Consider the following 23,434-nt stretch of genomic DNA (forward strand, 5'->3'; position numbering starts at 1 on the left):
AGTAATATGAAAACCAGGAGTTCATACTGATAACTCCAATTCCAACTTCCAATTCAACTACAAGGTTCATTCTCGTATCCCCCTTTCCATACCATAACTCCTTTCTCCTACAGTGGACATCTAACTCCCATTATCCTCAAAACGTACTTATTATTCAATCCTCAAATGTAAATGAAATGGTTTCAGAATTGCTAACCCATATGACAGCAAAAAAAAAAAAAAACACCTAATATTCAGTATTTCTTTATAACTATTTCTGTCATTAGACTAAAGGTATATAGTCAAAATACTGTGTTCAAAAGTTATTCATTTGAAACACAGTCAGGTTCATTTGTTTTTATTTCAAAGGTTTACCCCCACCCCATCTTGATTTTATTTTTAGTATGTAAACATTAATATAGGTTAATAGTGTCACTCCCCATCCCTTCTACTCACCCTGTTTTTGTTTTGGGTTTTTTTTTTGCAGTGCTGCACAGCTTTCGGGATCTTAGTTCCCTGACCAGGGATTGAACCCGGGCCCACAGCAATGAAAGTGCTGAGTCCTAACCACTGGACCACCAGGGAACTCCCTCATCCTGTTATTAATGTCATCACTTTCTGAGTTATCCTTTGTGTGTGCACTGCAAAAATGAGTAGATACATTTATAGCTTTTTAATTCCCCTTCCACCTTAGATGGAAAGTAACAAACTATAGATACTCTCTCACACTCTGAGTTTCTCTCTTGCACTCTGAGTTTCTTCACTTAACAATATATCCTGGAAATCACTCCATATCAGTTCATAGAGCTTTTCCTCACTCTTTTTCACTCCTGCATAGTACTCCATTGTGTGGACGTACCAAAGTTTATTCAACCAATCTCCTATGTGTTGTGTACATTATTTTGACACTTACATTCAGGTTGTTTAGAATACTTTGCAATTATAAATAACACGGTAACATTAGGAACCTTGTGCATCTATAATTGTGTAAAGTGGGAAGTGTATCTTCAGGGTAAATTCCTAGAAGTGGGACTGCCGGGGCAAACTCTCAGATATTACCATAACTCTTACCAGCAACGCATGACAGTGTCTGCTTCCCCATAGACTTACCATGGAAAGTATTTTCAAGTTTTGAATCACTGGCCAATCTGACAAAGGAGAAATAACTCAGTATAATTTTAAGTTGCATTTCTAGCATTATGAGTAAAGCTGAACATCTTTCCAATATGTTTAAGGTCCATTTTATATCTTCTTTTGTGAGCTATCTATTCATGATTTTTGCCTGCTTTTCTATCAGTTTTAGTCTTTATTCCTTCAATTTTTTAAAAAGCTCTTTACATATTAGGGATATTGGCCCTTTACTTGTGATATATGTTGCAAATATTTTCTCCCAGTTTGTTGGTTGTCTTTTTTGTTGTTGTTGTTGTTGTTTTTGGGGGGAGGCCACACCACGGGGCATATGGGATCTTAGTTCCCCAACCAGGGATTTAACCTGTGCCCCCTGCAGTAGAAGTATGGAGTCCTAACCACTGGACCACCAGGGAATTCCTGGTTGTCATTCATTCATTCATTCATTCATTTATGGCTGCGCTGGGTCTTCGTTGCTGTGTGTGGGCTTTCTCTAGTTGCAGCGAGCAGGGGCTACTCTTTGTTGCGGTGCATGGGCTTCTCACTGTGGTGGCTTCTCTTTGTTGCAGAGCACGGGCTCTAGGTGCTCAGGCTTCAGTAGTTGTGGCACGCGGGCTTCAGCAGTTGTGGCACGCAGGCTCAGTAGTTGTGGCTCACAGGCTCTAGAGTGCAGGCTCTGTAGTCATGACGCACGGGCTTAGCTGCTCCGCGGCATGTCGGATCTTCCCGGACCAGGGCTCAAACCCATGTCCCTTGCAATGGCAGGTGGATTCGTAACCACAGTGCCACCAGGGAAGTCCCCGTGGTTGTCTTTTAACTTCATGTATTTTTTGCTATGCAGAGTGGAATTTTTAAATGTTTATACAGTCATATTTATCAATTTTTAAACTGAAACTGAATTTTAAATCACAGTTCAAAATCCTTTACCTTCTCCTAAAGTTAGAGAAATTCATCTATGCTTTCTTTAAATATTTCACTTATTATATTTAGTTCTCTGATCTATTTGTAGTTTATTTTTGTATATAGTATAAACTACAAATAAAATTTTATATTTTCCTAACCAGTTATCCAGTTGTCTAGCACCATTTTTTATTTATTTTTTTTGCAGGGCCACACTGCACGGCTTGTGGGATCTTAGTTCCCCAACCAGGGATTGAACCCGGGCCCTCGGCAGTGAGAGAGCAGAGTCCTAACCACTGGACTGCCAGGCAATTCCCTAGCACCATTTATTAAAAAACTAATCTTTGCCCCTGGAATTTGACATAATACCTTTATCATATGTACCAGAATTCTATATGTACTTGAATCAACTTCTAGCTTTTCTATTCTATTCCACTGATCTATTTATGTGCCAGGACTACACTGTTTTAACTATAGTATGCTTTAATAAAGGATATGGCCATAGCTTTTCTTTTGATGTTCTTATATTAACTCAATATCCAGGAACAAGGGATGTCTCTGCATCTGTTCAAGTCTATTTTCATGGTTTTCAGAAGTTTTAAAATTTGCCCCATAAGTTTATTACTAAATATTTTATCTCTATTGCTATGCAAAAGGAGTTTTTACATTACCACAACATAATTGGTTACTGTTTGTGTATATGAAGACTATTCCTAGGTTAATTTTATATCCTGTTCCCTATTTATTGTTTCAGTTTTATCACGCATTCCCTAGGATTTTTAGCATATTATGTCATACACAAGCATAGGTCAACTTTTGCAAAGCTTTTTGCCTCTAATTGATCTTCTTCTTTATCTAATTGTATTGGCTAATACCTCCAGTACAATGTTAAATAATAGTGGAGATAGAGAGCATCCTTGCCTTGTCCCAGATCTTAGTGTAAGTATTTCCATATTAAGTAAGATGCTTGGTTTTGAAAAAGTGTATATTAAACTCTATCGTGTTAAGTATTCATCAATTCCTACTTTCTTGAGTGTTCCTATTAGAAATGGGTGTTGAACTTTCTTAAAGCCTTTTCTCAGCATGTATGAAAACAACCATATAATCTTTCTCCTGTCTATCTATTAATGCAGTACATTATAGATTTTCTAGAACCAACCTTGCACTCCTACAATAAATCCCACTTGCTTATGATATACAATTTTAACATGGTGTTGGAGTCTGTTAGCTAACATTTATTTGGTATTGTTGCATCAATATTGGTAAGTGATGCCAATCTGAAATCTTTTTCAGTTCTAGCTTTATCAGGTTCAGGTATCAATGTCATACTTGTTTCATAAAAAGAATTTGTAAAGGGTGTGTGTGTGTGTGTGTGTGTACTGTCTATGATCTGAAATAATTTATGTAGCACTGTGATTCTTTGGTCTTTGAAGGTTTCATAGAATTCCCACATGAAACTATCTGGGCCTAGTGCTATTTTTGTGAAATAACCACTATGTAATTTGGTCCACTTAGGCTTTCTACCTCTAATGGGGTCAATTTTGGGTAAAATGTATTTTCCAAATAAAATGTCCAATTCATCTAACCTCTTATGATTTTTAAATTTCTTCTATCTCTATCATTTCTCCTTTCCACTTTTTACTTGTGCCTTTTTTTTTAAGTTAGCTAGTAGTTACTCTATTCCATTAGTTACAGCTATTTTTCTATTTCTCAAGTCATAAAATTTCTGCTTTCATCCTTATTAAATCCTGTCTTGTTATTCTTTAGAATATTTTTCCCCAGCTTTTTGAGTGCAGAATTTAGTTTCTTTTCCTTCTTTCATTTTTTACTAAGCAATTAAGGCTATAAATTTTCCTCCTCTCATAGATAGTATTCCACAGATTTTGATATGTAGTGTTTTCATTATCTTTATTCTCTTAGAATTCTGTCATTTGGCTTATATTTTCTCCTTTTATTCAGGAATTAACAGAAGATTTATTTTTAAATGAGACAGTGCTTTTATTGTTGTAGCTATAAATTTCTAGTCTTAATCATTGTTTTTGTAATATTTTTGCTTTAGGGACTGCTAGGATGCTTTCTTTCTGACCAAATATGTGATCAACTTTTGTGACTGTTCCATGTGCACTTGAGAATAAGATTCATTGCCTATTACCAGGCTGTAAAGTCTGAAACAGATCTTTAATATCTATCTGTGATGTTATTGAGGTCTTCTATATCTTACTTATTTTTGTCCATTTGACATACTTTGTACTAATTATGGTGCATTTAAATCTATTATTATTCATTTCTACCTATGTCTCCTTGGACATCCTATAGTTTCTCCTTTTTAAAGATGGTAGTTGTATCATTTAGGGCAAAGATCTTTTACATCATCACTGTGAATTATGGCTTTTAGCATCTGAAAATGTCTTTCCTTGTTACAGTAAATACTTGAATTTCACATCACCCAATATTAGGCTCACACACACTGCATTGTTTCTGTTCTCCTGACATACCTTTCCCCATCCCTTACGTTTAACTTTTCAGAATCACTTTGTCTCTTGTACACCACATATAGTTGGTCTTGCTTTATGAGGGAAATTGAACATCCTTTTCTTTAAATAAATGAGATAAACAAGTTTAATAAATAAGTTAGGCCATTCATATTTATTGCTATTTCAGATGTTTTTTATTCTTGTAATTATTCTGTATACCATGTTATATTTACTGTTCAAGTAATATGCTTTATGTTGCTGTTTACAAAGATTTATATTTTTGGTCTAGTGGTTACCTTTGTAATTATACCTTTTTAATGCCCTTAGTCTGTTTCCTCATTTAATGTCTTATTAATGGGGTTGTCTACTATTAATATCTGTTGAGTCACAACAATCAGTATACTTATTCTGTTATACTCTTTCACTCTTCCTTCTCTTCCATCTTTCAGTGGCATTTTTTTCTGCAACTGAAACATAGCATTTATACATTGTTCTCTACCCTCATTCCCAACCTTATTTTAGTCTTATAATTAAATAAGCACCATCGATCCTTTTCCTAAAATTTGTCCAGTAATCTCTTGGTTGGATGAAACTCATCCTCTAGTAGCTTCCTCAAGAAGAGCCTGGGAACACAGAATTCCCTCAGTTTTAGCTGGTTTTCTTTAGTCTTAATACATGAACATCAGCTTGGCCAGATATAAAATCCTTAGTCTTTCCTGGAGTCTCCGGGAATTGCTTCTCTATTGTTGCCTTGCTTTGTTGTTGCTCTTGAAAAGTCTGATGCTACTCTAATTCTCCCATCCTTGTAAGTTATTTGATCTTTTTGCCTCAAAGTCTTGAGGATTTTTCTTTTCAAAATCTAATAGTGGGACTTCCCTGGTGGTCCAGTGGGTAAGACTCCATGCTCCCAATGCAGGGGGCCTGGGTTCAATCCCTGGTCAGAGAACAAGATCCCGCATGCATGCTGCAATTAAGAGTCCACATGCCACAATTAAGAAGCCCACAAGCCACAACTAAGAGTCCACATGCCGCAACTAAGAAGTCTGCATGCCGCAACTAAAGGTCTCACATGCCACAACAAAGGTCCCACATGCTGCAACAAAGACCTGGTGCAGCCAAAAAAAAAAAAATCTAATAGTTATATGTGGATATTTACTCGAGTTTGATCATTCTTGGTTAATTTTCCCATACACTCAGTGAGCTATTTCATTATGTAGCTCTGGGTCTTTTTCTGGGATGTCTTCTTGGATTACAGTTTTAAACATTAATTCTCTTCCTGTTTGTCCTTCGCCAGACACTCCAGTTATATGTATGTTCAGTCTTCTTTGCCTATCTTCCATTTTAGTCACTTTTTTCTGATTTTTTTTACCTTTTTCTTTATGCTTTTGGTTGTTTTCCCACTTTTCTTCAACATTCCTTATTAAATTTCATTCAAATACACTCTCCCTAGAGCACTTTATAATTCTGTCTTCATTTCTGATATATGATTTTGTCCCCCCCCCATTTTAATTCAGTTACCTCTAACTTTACTTCTTCCTATTTTATGTCCATTCTGTCATTAGTTTCTGAATTTGATTTTCATAACTCAGGTGATGATTTGAGGCTACTGAACTCAACTGCAGTGTGATCATCTGCTGAATGACTAACTTTTACAATGAAGGGAGTTTTGTCAAGTGAAGTTTTTTATTCTCATTTTTGGTTTTCTTATCTTAGTAGCTCTGTATAGATAAACTACTTGTATCTGCATTTTGTGGACAGGGTTGACAGTTTGGGATGGTGAACAAGATTCCCAGTTCAAGAGCGCCCTCTTCTGTCAGTATAACAAAGTGCCACTTAGCTAATGGGTGTCTTGATATTAGAGAGGGTGGTAGGGAAAGGGGTAGTATGACCTTCAGTTTTTTGTTTTTATCTTGCAGACACATAAATTTACCTCTTTCTTCATTTTTCCTTCACTTCACAATTTCCAAAGGTGCCTCTCTCTTCCTTTTTAATCTTTCTTCGCTAGAAGGAATGCCCTTCCATGCTTTCTTGATTCTTGTGCATGTTTAAGTCCCTCCCCTTAAGTAACTCTTCTGACCTAACAGGACTCTTTTCCAGTATTTTCACTCTTACAGTGAAAAGAGTGAACTTTCTCTCCCTGAGTGATTTCTTCTAAATTCCCTTCTCTTTCTTCTGAGCAGCGTCTCAACACTTCTTCCAGCTCTCCACAGAGACTTGTTGCCAAAATTCAAGAAACAGTCCTACTAGAAAGTGGTGTTTAGGGACTTCCATGGTGGTCCAGTGGTTAAGACTCTGAGCTTCCAATGCAGGGGGCCTGGGTTCGATCCCTGGTCAGGGAACTAGATCCCTCATGCATGCCACAACTAAGAAGTCTGCATGACGCAACTAAAGATCCTGCATGCCACAACTAAGACCCAGCACAGCCAAAAATAAATAATAATAAATTTTTTTTAAAAAGTGGTATTTATTGTTCTACTTATTGTTATATGAAGTTTGTAGTTTCCTGTCTTACAATTATGATAAAGGAATGGAAATGGTAGTTTTATTTTTTCTTCTTATTGATGTACATATAGTTTTTCAAGTATGTGTAGAGTTTTGGATTCAGGAGACTTTGACTACCCAGAAATACCACCTTCCCCCTCTTTTTTTTTTTTTAAACAATTTTAAGAATTCATGCTCACTGACAAAATTCCATTATTGAGTTCTGATCCAATGGATATAGTCACAAAAACATACTAATACACAGATGTTTACTGCAGCACTGCTATAACAACAAAAACTGTAAAAGATCTAAATGTCCATCAGTACGGTAATGTTTAAATAATGTTCCATCCATACAATGGAGTACTATACAGTCATTATAATGAATAAGGTAGACCTGTATGCCATGATAGGGAAAGAAAGTGAAAAAAGAGTAAGGTGTGAAAGTGTCTATAATACAATCTTTTTTCAGTTAAAAGTAAATATATTGATATATATTTGACATATAAATAATTTTTTTTCTGGAAAGATACACAAGAAACTTAATAGTGCTTACCTCTGGGAAAGACTGATAAGAAGGAGAGAGAAAATATTTGCATTTCATTTTACATGTTTCTATACTTAAGTTTTTTCCTTTGTACATATTATTTGCTTTTATTTAAAAAGGATTTAGAGAGTGTAGCAGAGACTCCTAAGTATCCATCAAAAATCCAGCTTCTGTTTCTACCACTGTAAAAGAAACGATGGGCAAATGCCTATCATATTTCCTAACCTCCCCTGCAGTTAGATGTGGCTATTTGACTATGTTTTCTACAATGGACTTAAATACAGTATTAAAAATGAAACAGAATATATTTATTAAACTTCTAGCTCAAAAGTTCGAGAAGGAAAAAAAAATGATTAACTGAAAGAAAGCACAAAAGGAATTAATCAATAAAAAAGTAGAAAATACATAGCTTTAAAAAGAAACAAAAATTAAACAAAAAGTTGATTCTCTGAAACACATCAATAAAATATTTCAACTACTAGGTAACTATCAAAAAAATATAAAACAAGAAATGTCAGAGAAAACCACTGAAACAGATTTTGCTAATTTTCTGAGACTATATAACCCTGCATAATCCTATGCAGGTAAAATTAAAAATCTGGAATAGGTAATTCATAGAAAAAATATATATAGTTTACCAAAACTGGCTCAGTAGTTGTGGCACATGGGCTTAGGTGCTCCGCGGCATGTGGGATCTTCCGGGACCAGGGACTGAACCCATGTCGCCTGCATTGGCAGGCAGACTCCTAACCACTGCGCCACCAGGAAAATCCCTCCAGATCTTTAAAGAGCAGATAATCCCAATGCTACTTCAATTGTTCCAAAGCATAGAAAACTTGCAAATTCTCATTATGACACTTTATGAACTGAACGATGTACTCCCACCCCCAAAATTCATACATTGAAGCCTAACCCCCAACGTGATTATGTTTGGAGACAGAGCCTTTAAGGAGATAAAGTAAATGAGGTCAGAAAGGTTGGGGCCCTAATTTGAAAGGCCTGGTGTCCTTTTAAGAGGAAAAGACACCAGAGATCTCTCTTTCTTGCGCACAGAGAAGAAAGGCCACATCGGGACACAGTGAGAAGGCAGCCATCTGCAAACCAGAAGAGAAGGCTCACCAGAAACCAATTCTGCTGGCACCTCAATCCTGGACTTCTAGCCTCCAGAACCGCGAGAAAATTATTTTTTGTTTAAGCAATTCAGTCTGTGGTATTTTGTTATGGCAGCCCTAGCAAACTAATAAATGATGCAAGAGCACTGACACCAAAACCTGATTTTAAAATACACCACCTCCTCAAAGAAGGGACAGTCAGGGAGTTTGGGATCGACATGTAAATACTGCTATACTTAAAATGGATAACCAACAAGGCCCTACTGTATAGCACAGGGAGCTCTGCTCAATGTTATGTGGCAGCCTGGGTGGTAGGGGACCTTGGGGGAGAATGGATACATGCATATGTATGGCTGAGTCCCTTTGCTGTGCACCTGAAACTATCAAAACATTGTTAATTGGCTATACTCCAATATAAAATAAAAAGTTTAAAATAAATAAAATACCCCCAAAATCAGCTAACGTTCCATGATATTGATGTAAACATTCAAAATAAAACATTTATAAAATATAACAAGTATTAAGATATATTTACAAATAGAACTAAGAAAAATCATGTGATTATCTCTATAAATGCTGAAAGGGCATTTAGCAATATTCAATACCCACCCGTGATTTAAAAAGAAAACAAGTAGGTAACAACAAAAATTAAAATAGGAACCAGTGTGGGATAGGGAGGGTGGAAGGGAGACGCAAGAGGGAGGGGACATGGGGATATATGTATACATAGAGCTGATTCACTTTGTTATACAGCAGAAACCAACACAACATTGTAAAGCCACTATACTCCAGTAAAGATGTTAAAAAAAAATAGGAAGCAGTGGTAGCTTTCTTAACATGAGAAAAAGATATAAAATTAGGAAACACTAATGACAGTCTCTCTAAAGTTAGGAACAAAACAAAGATGCCCACTATGACAACTGCTGCTTATCACTGCATTTGATAATATATGGAGGTACAGTCAATGCAACTGAACAAGAGAAAGAAATGATATAACATAACTGGAAAGGAAAAGACAAAACTATTTGTATGTAGGCAATATACTAATATACTTGAAAAAGCCAAAAGAATTAACAGTGAAAAACTATAACAAATAATAAGAGAACTTAATAGGTAATTGGATATAAAATTGATAAACAGAATCTAAAGCTTTCATATGTACCTAAAAAACAACAGAAGATAGAAAAGACCCCATCTACAATAAAAAGATACTTAGGAATAAGCAAGGAAATCTTTAAAACAGTCAAGGAGAAAAAAGTACAGTTTAACAAATAAAAATGCAAACTGTGTTTTTAGATTGTTTCAGATTCATAAGGATGTCAATTTTCCCTAGTTAGTGCATAAATTTAATGGGATCCCAATAAAAACAAAAAAAGGATACCCTACTTCCACCCCCCACTTTCACCCTAAAACAAGACAAACTGACTTCTAAATTTCATATGGAAAAATAAACAAGACTAGGCAAGAAAATTCCAAGAAAAGAATAATCAAGAGGAACTATCTGTACCAGATGTGAAAGCGTACCATCAACTGAATAATTAAGGCAGTATGGTATTGGTCAAGTGTTGGTGACAATGTTAAGGCACCAGAACTCTCAAATGCTGCTGGCGGGAGAGCAAACTGACTCAGCCTTTGAAGAACCCTTGGGCAGGGTCCACTAAGGCTCCATGTATGCCTGGCTATGAGGCGGTACTTCCACTCCTCACTACAGATTCAACAGAAACGTGGAAGCTTGTTTATTCATTTATTTACCAAAATCGCATAATAGAATGATCATATCAGAACTATCTGTAATAATCCCAAACTAGAAATTACCCAAATGCCCACCAACAGTAGATAAACTGTGGTCTGTTCATACAAAAGACTAAGGAGAGCAGAGGGCAGAAAGCAGAAGCAAGAAGAACTACAATCCTGCAGCCTGTGGAACAAAAACCACATTTACAGAAAGACACACAAGATGAAAAGCCAGAGGGCTATGTACCAGATGAAGGAACAAGATAAAACCCCAGAAAAACAACTAAATGAAGTGGAGATAGGTAATCTTCCAGAAAAAGAATTCAGAATAATGATAGTGAAGAAGGTCCAAGACCTCAGAAAAAGAATGGCAGCAACGATCGAGAAGATGCAAGAAATGTTTAACAAAGACCTAGAAGAATTAAAGAACAAACAAACAGAGATGAACAACACAATAACTGAAATGAAAAATACTGTAGAAGGAATCAATACAAGAATAACTAAGGAAGAAGAACGGATAAGACACCTGGAAGACAGAATGGTGGAATTCACTGCCATGGAACAGAATAAAGAAAAAAGAAGGAAAAGAAATGAAGACAGCTTAAGAGACCTCTGGGAGAATAAACACAACAACATTCACATTATAGGGGTCCCAGAAGGAGAAGACAAAGAGAAAGTACCCAAGAAAATATTTGAAGAGATTATAGTCAAAAACTTCCCTAACATGGGAAAGAAAATAGCCACCCAAGTCCATGAAGCACAGAGAGTCCCAGGCAGGATAAACCCAAGGAAAATCACGCCGAGACACACAGTAATCAAATTGACAAAAATTAAAGACAAAGAAAAATTATTGAAAGCAACAAGGGAAAAAAGACAAATAACATACAAGGGACTCCCATAACATTAACAGCTGATTTCTCAGCAGAAACTCTACAAGCCAGAAAGGAGTGGCATGATATATTTAAAGTGATGAAAGGGAAGAACCTACAACCAAGATTACTCTACCCGGCAAGGATCTCATTCAGATTCAATGGAGAAATCAAAAGCTTTACAGACAAGCAAAAGCTAAGAGAATTCAGCACCATCAAACCAGATCTACAACAAATGCTGAAGGAACTTCTTTCAATGGGAAACACAAGAGAAGAAAGGGACCTACAGAAACAAACTCATAGGGCTTCCCTGGTGGCGCAGTGGTTAAGAATACGCCTGCCAGGGCAGGGGACATGGGTTCGAGCACTGGCCCAGGAAGATCCCACGTGCCAAAACTACTGAGTCTGTGCTCTACAGCCCGCAAGCCACAACTACTGAGCCCACATGCCACAACTACTGAAGCCCACGCGCCTAGAGCCCGTGCTCCACAACAAGAGAAGCCACGACAATGAGAAGCCCGTGCACCGCAACAGAGTAGCCCCCGCTCACAACTAGAGAAAGCCCGCACACAGCAATGAAGACCCAACACAGCCAAAAATAAATAAATAAATAAATAAATAAATTTTTTAAAAAACAAACAAACTCATAACAATTAAGAAAATGGTAATAGGAACATACATATCGATAATTACCTTAAACGTGAATGGATTAAATGCTCCAACCAAAAGACACAGGCCTGATGAATGGATACAAAAACAAGACCCATATATATGCTGTCTACAAGAGACCCACTTCAGACCTAGGGACACATACAGACTGAAAGTGAGGCAATGGAAAAAGATATTCCATGCAAATGGAAATCAAAAGGAACCTGGAGTAGCAATACTCCTATCAGATAAAATAGACTTTAAAATAAAGAATGTTACAAGAGACAAAGAAGGACACTACATAATGGTCAAGGGATCAATCCAAGAAGAAGATATAACAATTATAAATATATACGCACCCACCATACGAGCATCTCAATACATAAAGCAACTGCTAACAGCTATAAAAGAGGAAATCAGCAGTAACACAATAATAGTGGAGAACTTTAACACCTCACTTACACCAATGGACAGATCATCCAAACAGAAAATTAATTAGGAAACACAAGCTTTAAATGACACAAAAGACCAGATAGATTTAATTGATAGTTATAGGACATTCCATCCAAAAACAGCAGATTACACTTTCTTCTCAAGTGCACACGGAACATTCTCCAGGATACATCACATCTTGGGTCACAAATCAAGCCTCAGTAAATTTAAGAAAATTGAAATCATATCAAGCATCTCTTCTGACCATAATTCTATGAGATTAGAAATCAATTACAGGGGCTTCCCTGGTGGCGCAGTGGTTAAGAATCCGCCTGCCAACGCAGGAGACACGGGTTTGAGCCCTGGTCTGGGAGGATCCCACATGCCGCAGAGCAACTAAGTCCGTGCGCCACAACTACCAAGCCTGCGCTCTAGAGCCCGCGAGCCACAACTACTGAGCCAATGTGCCACAACTACTGAAGCCCGCGCACCTAGAGCCCGTGCTCCGCAACAAGAGAAGCCACTGCAATGAGAAGCCTGCGCACCGCAACGAAGAGTAGCCCCCACTCAGCGCAACTAGAGAAAGCCCGCGCACAGCAACGAAGTCCCAACACAGCCAAAAATAAATAAATTTTTTAAAAAATCAATTACAGAGAAAAAAACGTAAAAAACACAAACGCATGGAGGCTAAACAATACGTTACTAAATAACCAAGAGATCACTGAAGAAATCAAAGAGGAAATCAAAAAATACCTAGAGACAAATGACAACGAAAACATGATGATCCAAAACCTATGGGATGCAGCAAAAGCAGTTCTAAGAGGGAAGTTTATAACAATACAAGCCTACCTGAAGAAACAAGAAAAATCTCAAATAAACAATCTAACCTTACACCTAACGGAACCTTACACCTAAAGAACAACAAACAAAACCCAAAGTTAGCAGAAAGAAAGAATTCATAAAGATCAGAGCAGAAATAAATGAAATAGAAACAAAGGAAACAATAGCAAGATCAATAAAACTAAAAGCTGGTTCTTTGAGAAGATAAACAAAATTGATAAACCATTAGCCAGACTCATCAAGAGGGAGAGGACTCAAATCAAGAAAATTAGAAATGAAAAACGAGAAGTTACAACAGACACTGGAGAAATACAAAGCATCCTAAGAGATTACTACAAGCAACTCTATGCCAATAAAATGGACAACCTGGAAGAAATGGACAAATTCTTAGAAAGGTATAACCTTGCAAGACTGAACCAGGAAGAAATAGAAAATAGGAACAGACCAATCACAAGTAATGAAATTGAAACTGTGATTAAAAATCTTCCAACAAACAAAAGTCCAGGACCAGATGGCTTCATAGGTGAATTCTATCAAACATTTAGAGAAGAGCTAACACCCATCCTTCTCAAGCTCATCTAAAAAATTGCAGAGGAAGGAACACTCCCAAACTCATTCTATGAGGCCACCATCACCCTGATACTGATACCAAAACCAGACAAAGATACTACAAAAAAAGAAAATTACAGACCAATATCACTGATGAATATAGATACAAAGATCCTCAACAAAATACTAGCAAACAGAATCCAACAACACATTAAAAGGATCAAACACCATGATCAAGTGGGATTATCCCAGGGATGCAAGGATTCTTCAATATATGCAAAATCAAAGTGATACACCATATTAACAAATTGAAGAAGAAAAACCATAAGACCATCTCAATAGATGCAGAAAAAGTTTTTGACAGAATTCAACACCCATTTATGATAAAAACTCTCCAGAAAGTGGGCACACAGGGAACCTACCTCAACATAATAAAGGCTATATATGACAAACCCACAGCAAACATCATTCTCAATGGTGAAAAACGGAAAGCATTTCCTCTAAGATCAGGAACAAGACAAGGTTGTCCACTCTCACCACTATTATTCAACATAGTTTTCGAAGTCCTAGCCACAGCAATCAGAGAATTAAAAGAAATAAAAGGAATACAAATTGGGAAAGAAGAAGTAAAACTGTCACTGTTTGCAGATGACATGATACTAGAGAATCCTAAAGATGCTACCAGAAAACTACTAGAGCTAATCAATGAATTTGGTAAAGTTGCAGGATACAAAATGAATGCACAGAAATCTCTTGCATTCCTATACACTAATGATGAAAAATCTGAAAGAGAAATTAAGGTAACATTCCCATTTACCACTGCAACAAAAAGAATAAAATACCTAGGAATAAACCTACCAAGGGAGACAAAAAACCTGTATGCAGAAAACTGTAAGACACTCATGAGAGAAACGAAAGATGATACCAACAGATGGAGAGATATACCATGTTCTTGGATTGGAAGAATCAATATTGTGAAAATGACTATACTATCCAAAGCAATCTACAGATTCAGTGCAATCTCTATCAAATTGCCAATGGCATTTTTTTACAGAACTAGAATAAAAAGTCTTAAAATTTGTATGGAGACACAAAAGACCCCGAATAGCCAAAGCAGTCTTGAGGGAAAAAAACGGAGCTGGAGGACTTCAGACTATACTACAAAGCTACAGTAATCAAGACAATATGGTACTGGCACAAAAACAGAAATATAAATCAATGGAACAGGATAGAAAGCCCAGAGATAAACCCACATAGTTATGGTCAACTAATCTATGACAAAGGAGGCAAGGATATACAATGGAGAACAGACAGTCTCTTCAATAAGTGGTGCTGGGAAAACTGGACAGCTACATGTAAAAAATGAAATTAGAACACTCCCTAACACCATAAACAAAAATAAACTCAAAATGGATTAGAGACCTAAATGTAAGACTGGACACTATAAAACTCTTAGAGGAAAACATAGGAGGAACACTCTTTGACATAAATCACAGCAAGATCTTTTTTGATCCACCTCCTAGAGTAATGGAAATAAAAACAAAAATAAACAAATGGGACCTAATGAAACTTAAAAGCTTTGCAAAGCAAACTACAAACAAGACAAAAAGGCAACCCTCAGAATAGGAGAAAATATTTGCAAATGAATCAACGGACAAAGGATAAATCTCCAAAATATATAAACAGCTCATGCAGCTCAATATTTAAAAAACAAACAACCCAATCAAAAAATGGGCAGAAGACCTAAATAGACATTTCTCCAAAGAAGACATACAGATGGCCAAGAAGCACATCAAAAGCTGCTCAACATCATTAATTATTAGAGAAATGCAAATCAAAACTACAATGAGGTATCACCTCACACCAGTTAGAATGGGCATCATCAGAAAATCTACAAACAACAAATGCTGGAGAGGGTGTGGAGAAAAGGGACCCCTCTTGCACTGTTGGTGGGAATGTAAATTGATACAGCCACTATGGAGATTCCTTAAAAAACTACCATATAACCCAGCAATCCCACTACTGGGCATGTACCCAGAGAAAACCATAATTCAAAAAGACACATGCACCGCAATGTTCACTGCAGCACTATTTACAATAGCCAGGTCATGGAAGCAACCTAAATGCCCATCGACAGGCTAATGTATAAAGAAGATGTGGTACATATATACAATGGAATATTACTCAGCCATAAAAAGGAACGAAATTGGGTCATTTGTAGAGACGTGGATAGATCTGGAGACTGTCATACAGAGTGAAGTAAGTCAGAAAGAGAAAAACAAACATCGTATATTAATGCATATATGTGGAACCTAGAAAAATGGTACAGATGAACCAGTTTGCAGGGCAGAAATTGAGACACAGATGTAGAGAACAAACTTTTGGACACCAAGGGGGGAAAGTGGTGGTGGGGGGTGTTGGTGGTGGGACGAATTGGGAGATTGGGATTGACATATATACACTAATACATATAAAATGGATAACTAATAAGATCCTGCTGTATAAAAAAATAAATAAAATTCTAAAATTTTTTTTAAAAAGCATCAAAAAAAAAAAAAAAGCCTAAGGAGAACCATGAGAATAACATGCATTGCAACAATATGCACGGATTTCAGTCATCTCATTGAATGAAAGCAGCCAGACGGAAAAGACCACACACTAAATGATTCCATTTATATAGTATACAAAACCAAGAAAAACTAATTTATGCTGTTAAAGGTCAAGATGGTGGTTTCCCTCAGGGGCTTGGTGGGAAAACAATGCCTGGAAGAGAACACTGGGGAGGCTTGTCTGTTTCTCTATGTGATGCATTTATTTGATCTATTCTATATAAATGTTTCTGTTATTTAGGAGGATTTATATTTATTTTAATAATGGTTACCTCTGTAACTATACCTCTTTAATGACCTTAGTTCCCTGGATTTAGCAATTTGGAGAGGCCATTAGGAGAGCTGTCATACAACAGAGGGAGAAAAGCAGAAGCCAGATTCCAGAGAGGAATAAAGGAAGAAGAGACAAGAGGAGTTTAAGGAAAAAGGCAGAAAAGACTGTGGACATCAGTTAAACAGAGATTCAGGTTAAGAAGGGTTTGGTTTAGCAGACAAGAAGTCCATACATGTTCAAACACATTTATTGCCAAGAGGAAGGAGTTAAGAGAGGGAGAAGAAGTTAAACCAGTCAAGAAAGCAAGATGCCAGATAGGAAGCAATGGAGTGAGGAGCCCAGGTGAAGGCACCTCATTCTTTGAGCCTGGGGAGACACGAAGGGATGGTGGAGAGGGAGAAACAGGCACCTATGGAGAGTGATGAACCTGATGCTCTCAATTTTCTCCACGAAGGAAATGCTGATGTCATCTGATCAGAGTGGGGAATAGAGAAGGAAGTTAGAGTTTTGATCAGGGAAAGTGAAGAAGATAAAAACAAGAGCTGAGGGGAGGTTCACAGCACATATTCAAGCCAGAGACCAGAGAGGTGAACTGAGGGCCCAGCTCAGGCTGGAGCAAGGCTCTGGGGCTTTCCTCTGGCAGGCTCAGGCCCCACTGGCAACATGGGTGGGTGGATGAATAAGTGACTGGATGAATAAGTGACTGGATGGATGGATGGATGGATGGATGGATGGATGGATGGATGGATGGATGGATGCGTGGATGGATGGGTGTGTGGATGGATGGATGGATGGATGGATGGATGGATGGATGGATGGATGGATGAATGGATGGATGGATGGATGGATGGATGGGTGTGTGGATGGATGGATGGATGGATGGATGGATGGCTGGCTGCAGCCTTGAACCAGGGATGGGACTCCACAGGGCAAAAGGAGAATTGGAGCACGGATGACACAGACCCCATTTTACCTTCTTCACACTATTCTTGGACCTAAAACTACCCATGCCATGTATGCTTTTGTTCTCTGAATCTCTCACCCAAATGTGAGGTCGCCGAGGCAGGGTTTCTGTCCATCACAGTGTCATACAGCAGCAACACTGAGAACAGGGCCTGGCTGTTAACATCTGGCACAATGGCAGAGTCCAAGCTGGGCCAGGAAGGCAGAGGCCAGGAGGGGCAGAGGGCTCCAGAGGAATGGGATGATTGAGGGCTGGAGAGTCCAGGAGCAGAGGTGGTGAGAGACGGACAGGACAACTGTGAGGGTGTAGAGAGTACTGAAGGCTAAGGTCAGAGGAGGACATGCTGGTAGAATCGGGCTCAAATGGTGCTCAGCAGGCTAAGAACCCAGCAATGAGGAGGGGCAGAGCCCGGCCACGGCTGCTGACTCACGCTGACTCCCCACAGTACAGGGAGGAGGAACAGGTCACTGGGAGAGCCAGGGCCCCGGGAGAGGCCGTGCCCACAGAGCCGTCTGGGTTCAGTTAAGCGAGAAGAGCTAAGAGCACAGTGCGTGTAGGAAAGTGTGAGGGAGACAATGGCCATCGACAGATGCCCCCAGTTCACCCCAACACTGTCTCTTCACTTAATGACCCAGGAACCTGCTACACCAAGAAAAAGGTTACAAACGACTCCCGTCCTCATCCGACCTACACACACACCCCTCAACCCTGTCACAGGACACCTTGTGTACTCTCCTTCCTCCAGAGGAAAAAAAAAAATGCCCTCTGAGCATGAGGCTCCAAACAGAGGTACATGAAGAGTCATCCTGCCTCAACTCCAGGCTCTGGAGACACAGCCCTTACTCTATGGGCCTCAGAGTGCCAGCTCAAGAGCCCTGAGCTCTGCGGACCCACCTGCCACGCCCCCAAGCCCATCCAAGCCAGTAGGGTGGCCACAGCCACTAGCTCTTCCCATAACACACTACTCAGTGCCCTTGTTCTGTGCCACCCCGTGCCCTGCCTGTGTTGCCCAATGGTAAGGCCTGTGGGTCCAGCACTTCCTCACTGAGCCAAAGCACAATGACATGCACGTGGCTGAGCCAGCACAGACAAGACAGACAGATGTGGCACTTACAGAGTGTATGATGTCCACCATGTTGTAGGCTTTGGTAGATTCCAAAGGGACAATTGTATCAAGCTCAGGAACCAGACGGTCACTTTGGATAGAAAAAGAAGCAGATATAATCAACATGGAAGAGCCCGTTGCCTTCTGTGGGTGGGGAATGGGAGAGGAAAGGGGGGAGACACAGCACGGGGGCTGGACTGATTCTGTCCCTGCTGGGCTTGCAAAGCAGTCCCCAAAGATACATTCCTTTGTTGCCACCATATTAAACTGAACCTGAGCTTGATATTAACCCAGAAGATCTTTCTGTTTTCATTCTGAGGGGAAAAAAATGAGCTTATTCCCCTGAATGTGGAGATTCCTTCATTTATCCTCTCTGAACACCTCCTACATTCTAGGTATCGTATGGAGCACCAAAGGACACTGTAGTGAACAAGCCACTGTACCATCAAGCCCAGCTTCCCAAAGAGCTCGGCACCAGCGTCTTGGGTACAGCCCCACCCAGTAACAAAGTCCTCCCTTACTTTTCATGTGCTGTTTACACATATGCATACAGCTTCCCTGGGACTGAATGAAGAGGAGGTATGGCTGGGCCAAAGCAGGCTGTTCAGACATGTCTGGGCCCTCGGACCATAACACCTTCAAATGATGTCCTAAACCTTTCAGGAACCCCAAACAGGGCTTCCCTGGTGGCGCAGTGGTTGAGAATCTGCCTGCCAATGCAGGGGACACGGGTTCGAGCCCTGGTCTGGGAAGATCCCACATGCCGCGGGGCAACTGGGCCCGTGAGCCACAACTACTGAGCCTGCGCGTCTGGAGCCTGTGCTCCGCAACAAGAGAGGCCGCGATAGTGAGAGGCCCGCGCACCGCGATGAAGAGTGGCCCCCGCTCGCCGCAACTAGAGAAAGCCCTCGCACAGAAACGAAGACCCAACACAGCCATAAATAAATTCAAAAAAAAAAAGAACCCCAAACAGTACAGCAGCTCGGAAAAGGAGGCTGTGCCCATCGCTTCTGGGTCTTGTGACCACCCTCCCTCTCATGACTACACACAGTGGGCCACTGATTTTATTCCCTGAGGAGTGAGGCCGAGGCAGACAAGGAGGGGCCCTGGGGACATGACTCTTCAGAGCATCCCTGGCCCAGACACGGCCCCATAGGTAGAAGCCCAGGGCAGTGTCTGAAAACGGCTTCTTCCCGAGGGACACAATTTCAAGTCCTTCTGCAGAAGTATTGCAGGCCAAGTGAGTGCTTCAAAATCAGAGAGGAAACAAAATGGAGAAGACAGCAGCCAGCGGTCTGGAGCTATAGTTCCCCAGCTGGGCTTCTGGCTTAATCTGCGGCGCCCCCCACATCAAGCAGTGGCCGGAATAGCACGAAGGAAAGAAGGTCTTCACTAGGTGGTCAGCAACACACCCTTCCCCAGGAATGCCCCGGCTTCTGGCCACAAGCAGGTGTGCACAGCACATTTCCTAAAGGGCATGCTGTCTGAATCATTTCACAGTGATTTATTTCATGTTAAGACCAAAAAAAAAAAAATCTCTCTCAATTCTGGACAAAGACTCAGAAATAATATTTTTTTTGGCCACTTTTTACTCCCAAACTACTTGTCAGATATTACAGAGAGGAAAAACGTGAATAAAAAATAAAATCTCTTGGGATTTCCCTGGCAGTCCAGTGGTTAAGACTCTGTCTGAGCTTCCACTGCAGGGAGCACGGATTTGATCCCTGGTGGGGGAACTAAGATCCTGCATGCCACACAGCGTGGCCAGAAAAATTTTTTTTAATTTCTTTTTAAATAAGTAAATAAAATCCTTCGTGGCTCCTATACCCAGACATGCCACCACCATGCCTACACCTGACTCCACTGCACAGTCTACTCCAAGCTGCCCACCAGGACAGACCCTGGAGGTCCCGCCAGGGCACAGGGGCCAGAGAAGGACAAGCCAACCTGCAAAACGAGAGAAAGAGCTCCGGCCTGCAACTCACCTGGGATCATGGCACTCACGGACAGGGGCCGGGTCCTGATTGCTGAGAGGCAAGTAGTTGAAGAACTCCCGGAGATTACACAAGGCGTCAACGTCGTTTTCAAAAGCTCTGTGGGCCACGCCTGAGAAAACAGGGAGTATATAATGGGCCAGGGCGCCTGTCAGCCCAGAGACGCAGCTTCATGCCCACCTGCCCCCTCTAGGGCGGGTCTGCAGCAGACTGTGCCGACAGCCCTGTCGCCATCCCCTCCACTGAGGATGGTACCACACCACACACCTTCAGGCTGACTCTCAGTCCATGCAGACTGTTCTCTCTGCAAGGGTCACTCCTTTCATTATCCAGGTCTTTGGCCTAGTGTCGCCTACTTGCTGAGGCTTTTCCTGCCCCTCTCCAGAGCACAACTTTCCCCACACCCCTCACTCTCCATCCCTGGACCAGGTGGGAATTCTCGTCACACTTTTCCCTGCAGCACCTATTTCCCTGTTTACTGCCTTACATCTCCCCGAGAGTATCAGCTCCAACGGGGTAGAGGCCAGGCCTGTCTTATCACTGCAGCCCAGCAACTGGAATAATGCCTGGTTATATGTCCATTAACACTCAAGAAAGCTGGACAATCAAAAATAAAAGGAAAATGGCTGGCACATGTCATGGTACTCAGCAATGGCAGAACAAAGGAGGAAAGAAGGGGAACCACGTGGCCCTGGTAAGGAATCAAGCCATCATTCCTCAAGAACACTCTGAAATCACAGAAGAGCCAAACAGGGCCATAGACATGATAGAGAAAGTGGGGCAGAAAACTCCCTCTCAGGTTCACCCCACCAGACTCCCTGCTTCTACCGCTGCCCCCAGAGTCTCTTCTCTACCAGGCAGCCCAACTGAGCTTTTAAAGTCAGATCATGTCATGTGTCTAATCCAACCACCCTTCTTGCCACTCACCGAGCACACCAGCCCCTCTCCTTCCTCAGGAGCCTCTGCCTGCGATGCTTCTCCCCTAGGTATCCACGCAATACACTCCTTCAAATCTGCTCAAATCTATTGCCCAGTGAGGCCTGTCCTTACCACCCTCATTAAAACTGCAACAATCCCAATCCCCTTTACCCTGTGCTACTTTTTCCACAGCACACATACTTTTATGAATCATATTTCTTATAACCATCATTCTAGTTAGCTCAAAAATTTCAAAGACTATGAAAGCATTAGTAGTAGCCTGTAATTTAATTTAACGAATTTGAGATATAAATCCACCTTTATTACTGTATCTGTAGACAATACATGACACTACAGTCTATTCAAAGAAATTCTGTCAATGAAGTGGTATCTGTAACAGACTGTCACTTCTAGCAATTCCTCTTCTCAGCGTCTGACAACAGTAAGGTAAGCTTCGAGGCCTCTAACCTGACATGGTGGTGTGGGTCCTGGCGCCCCCGAGCTCCTCCTGGGTAACGTCCTCATTGGTGACAGACTTCACAACATCAGGGCCAGTGATGAACAAGTAGGAGGTGTCCTGAAACCAGAGAATTCCAGAAAGTTCAATCTCAGAGCACCAGAACTCAATGGAGCCATAGAGTTCACACAGCCAAGATGACAAACGCAGAGAAGATAGTGACGTGGTGGCAAAACCAGGTTAGGACGCAGCTCACAGATGCGTATCCAAACTAAAGACCCATGTTTTCCCTGCCTCACTGTCTATCAAAAAACCTTCGTTGCCTGGTTCTCTCTCAGCAAAATAGCCTGCAGTGTGGCTACCAATCATTCATCTGTAGAACACCCTAACAGGTGACCCTTATTCAGAGCTTGCTGCACACCAAGAATTTTTCTAAGCATTTCATGGGATTGTGTCATTAAAGCCTAGGTACTATTATCACCCCATTTACAGATCAGGAAACTGAGGCACTGTGATAGTGTGCAGCTTGCCTAAAATTAATCAGTCACTTTAAATGAAGCCATCTGGAGACAATGATAATCAATGTTTGGTGTTTTGAGAGAGTGACAGGCTTTAATTTTTAGTTTCTAACTTAAAGATGATAAAGACATATTGTAAAAAATTTAATCAGAATAGGAGATACAGTAGAAAGTAAGTCTACATGCAAGCCCTTATTTCCAGTCCTCTAATTTCCATCCCCAAAGGCAACCACTGTCAGTTTCTCTGACATCCATGCATATGAGCATTTATATATTTTTTCCCTTATTCTCTCTCTAGCACACTGTCCTACACACACTGTTCTCAAACTTCTTGAAGATTATTCCGTATCAGTATAGTAGGATATGTATCACAACTTACTTAACTGTCACCTACTGATGGTCCTTTAGACTGTTGCCAGTGTTTTACTTATAACAAGCAATGCTGCAATAAGTATCTTACTACAATCATCTCTGTCATCTCATTGTTCATGTTCTTTGCCCATTCTCCTACTAGATAGTTGTTTTTATATACTAAGGACATTAGTCCTTAGACTATTATCTGTGTTGTATCAGTCTTTATTTTATGGCTCCTTGGTTTGGAATCTTGCTAGAATGGCCTAGCTAGAGAGGTCTATCTTCCACACTCCACACAAAGACTCAAACAAACGTTCATAAGAGCATTACTTGTAACAATCAAAAACTAGAAACAGAGACTTCCCTGTGGTGGCGCAGTGGTTAAGAATCTGCTTGCCAATGCGGGGGACACGGGTTCAATCCCTGGTCTGGGAAGATCCCACATGCCTGAGCAACTAAGCCCGTGAGTCACAACTACTGAGCCTATACTCTAGAGCCTGCATGCCACAACTACTGAGCCCGAATGCTGCAACTACTGAAGCCCACGT

General features: G+C 40.3%; 1 protein-coding gene and 1 non-coding gene across 6 annotated transcripts in view; both read right to left on the reverse strand.

The window, feature by feature from the left end:
* Window positions 1-23,434, reverse strand: part of PCCB (propionyl-CoA carboxylase subunit beta) — an 84,914-nt gene that overhangs the window by 24,013 nt on the left and 37,467 nt on the right. For all 5 annotated transcript variants that reach the window (XM_059920274.1, XM_059920271.1, XM_059920272.1 and 2 more), the window contains exons 7-9: window positions 22,026-22,134; window positions 20,631-20,751; window positions 18,655-18,736 (exon numbers count right to left, since the gene is read on the reverse strand). In XM_059920274.1, the coding sequence (XP_059776257.1) occupies window positions 18,655-18,736; window positions 20,631-20,751; window positions 22,026-22,134 (312 nt within the window). The remainder of the gene's footprint in view (window positions 1-18,654; window positions 18,737-20,630; window positions 20,752-22,025; window positions 22,135-23,434) is intronic.
* Window positions 492-564, reverse strand: TRNAE-UUC (transfer RNA glutamic acid (anticodon UUC)). Its single transcript has one exon. It is a non-coding gene; the product is annotated as a tRNA-Glu (tRNA).

Source organism: Balaenoptera ricei, chromosome 4, assembly GCF_028023285.1.
Source record: "Balaenoptera ricei isolate mBalRic1 chromosome 4, mBalRic1.hap2, whole genome shotgun sequence".
In the NCBI taxonomy this organism is placed as follows: Eukaryota; Metazoa; Chordata; class Mammalia; order Artiodactyla; family Balaenopteridae; genus Balaenoptera; species Balaenoptera ricei.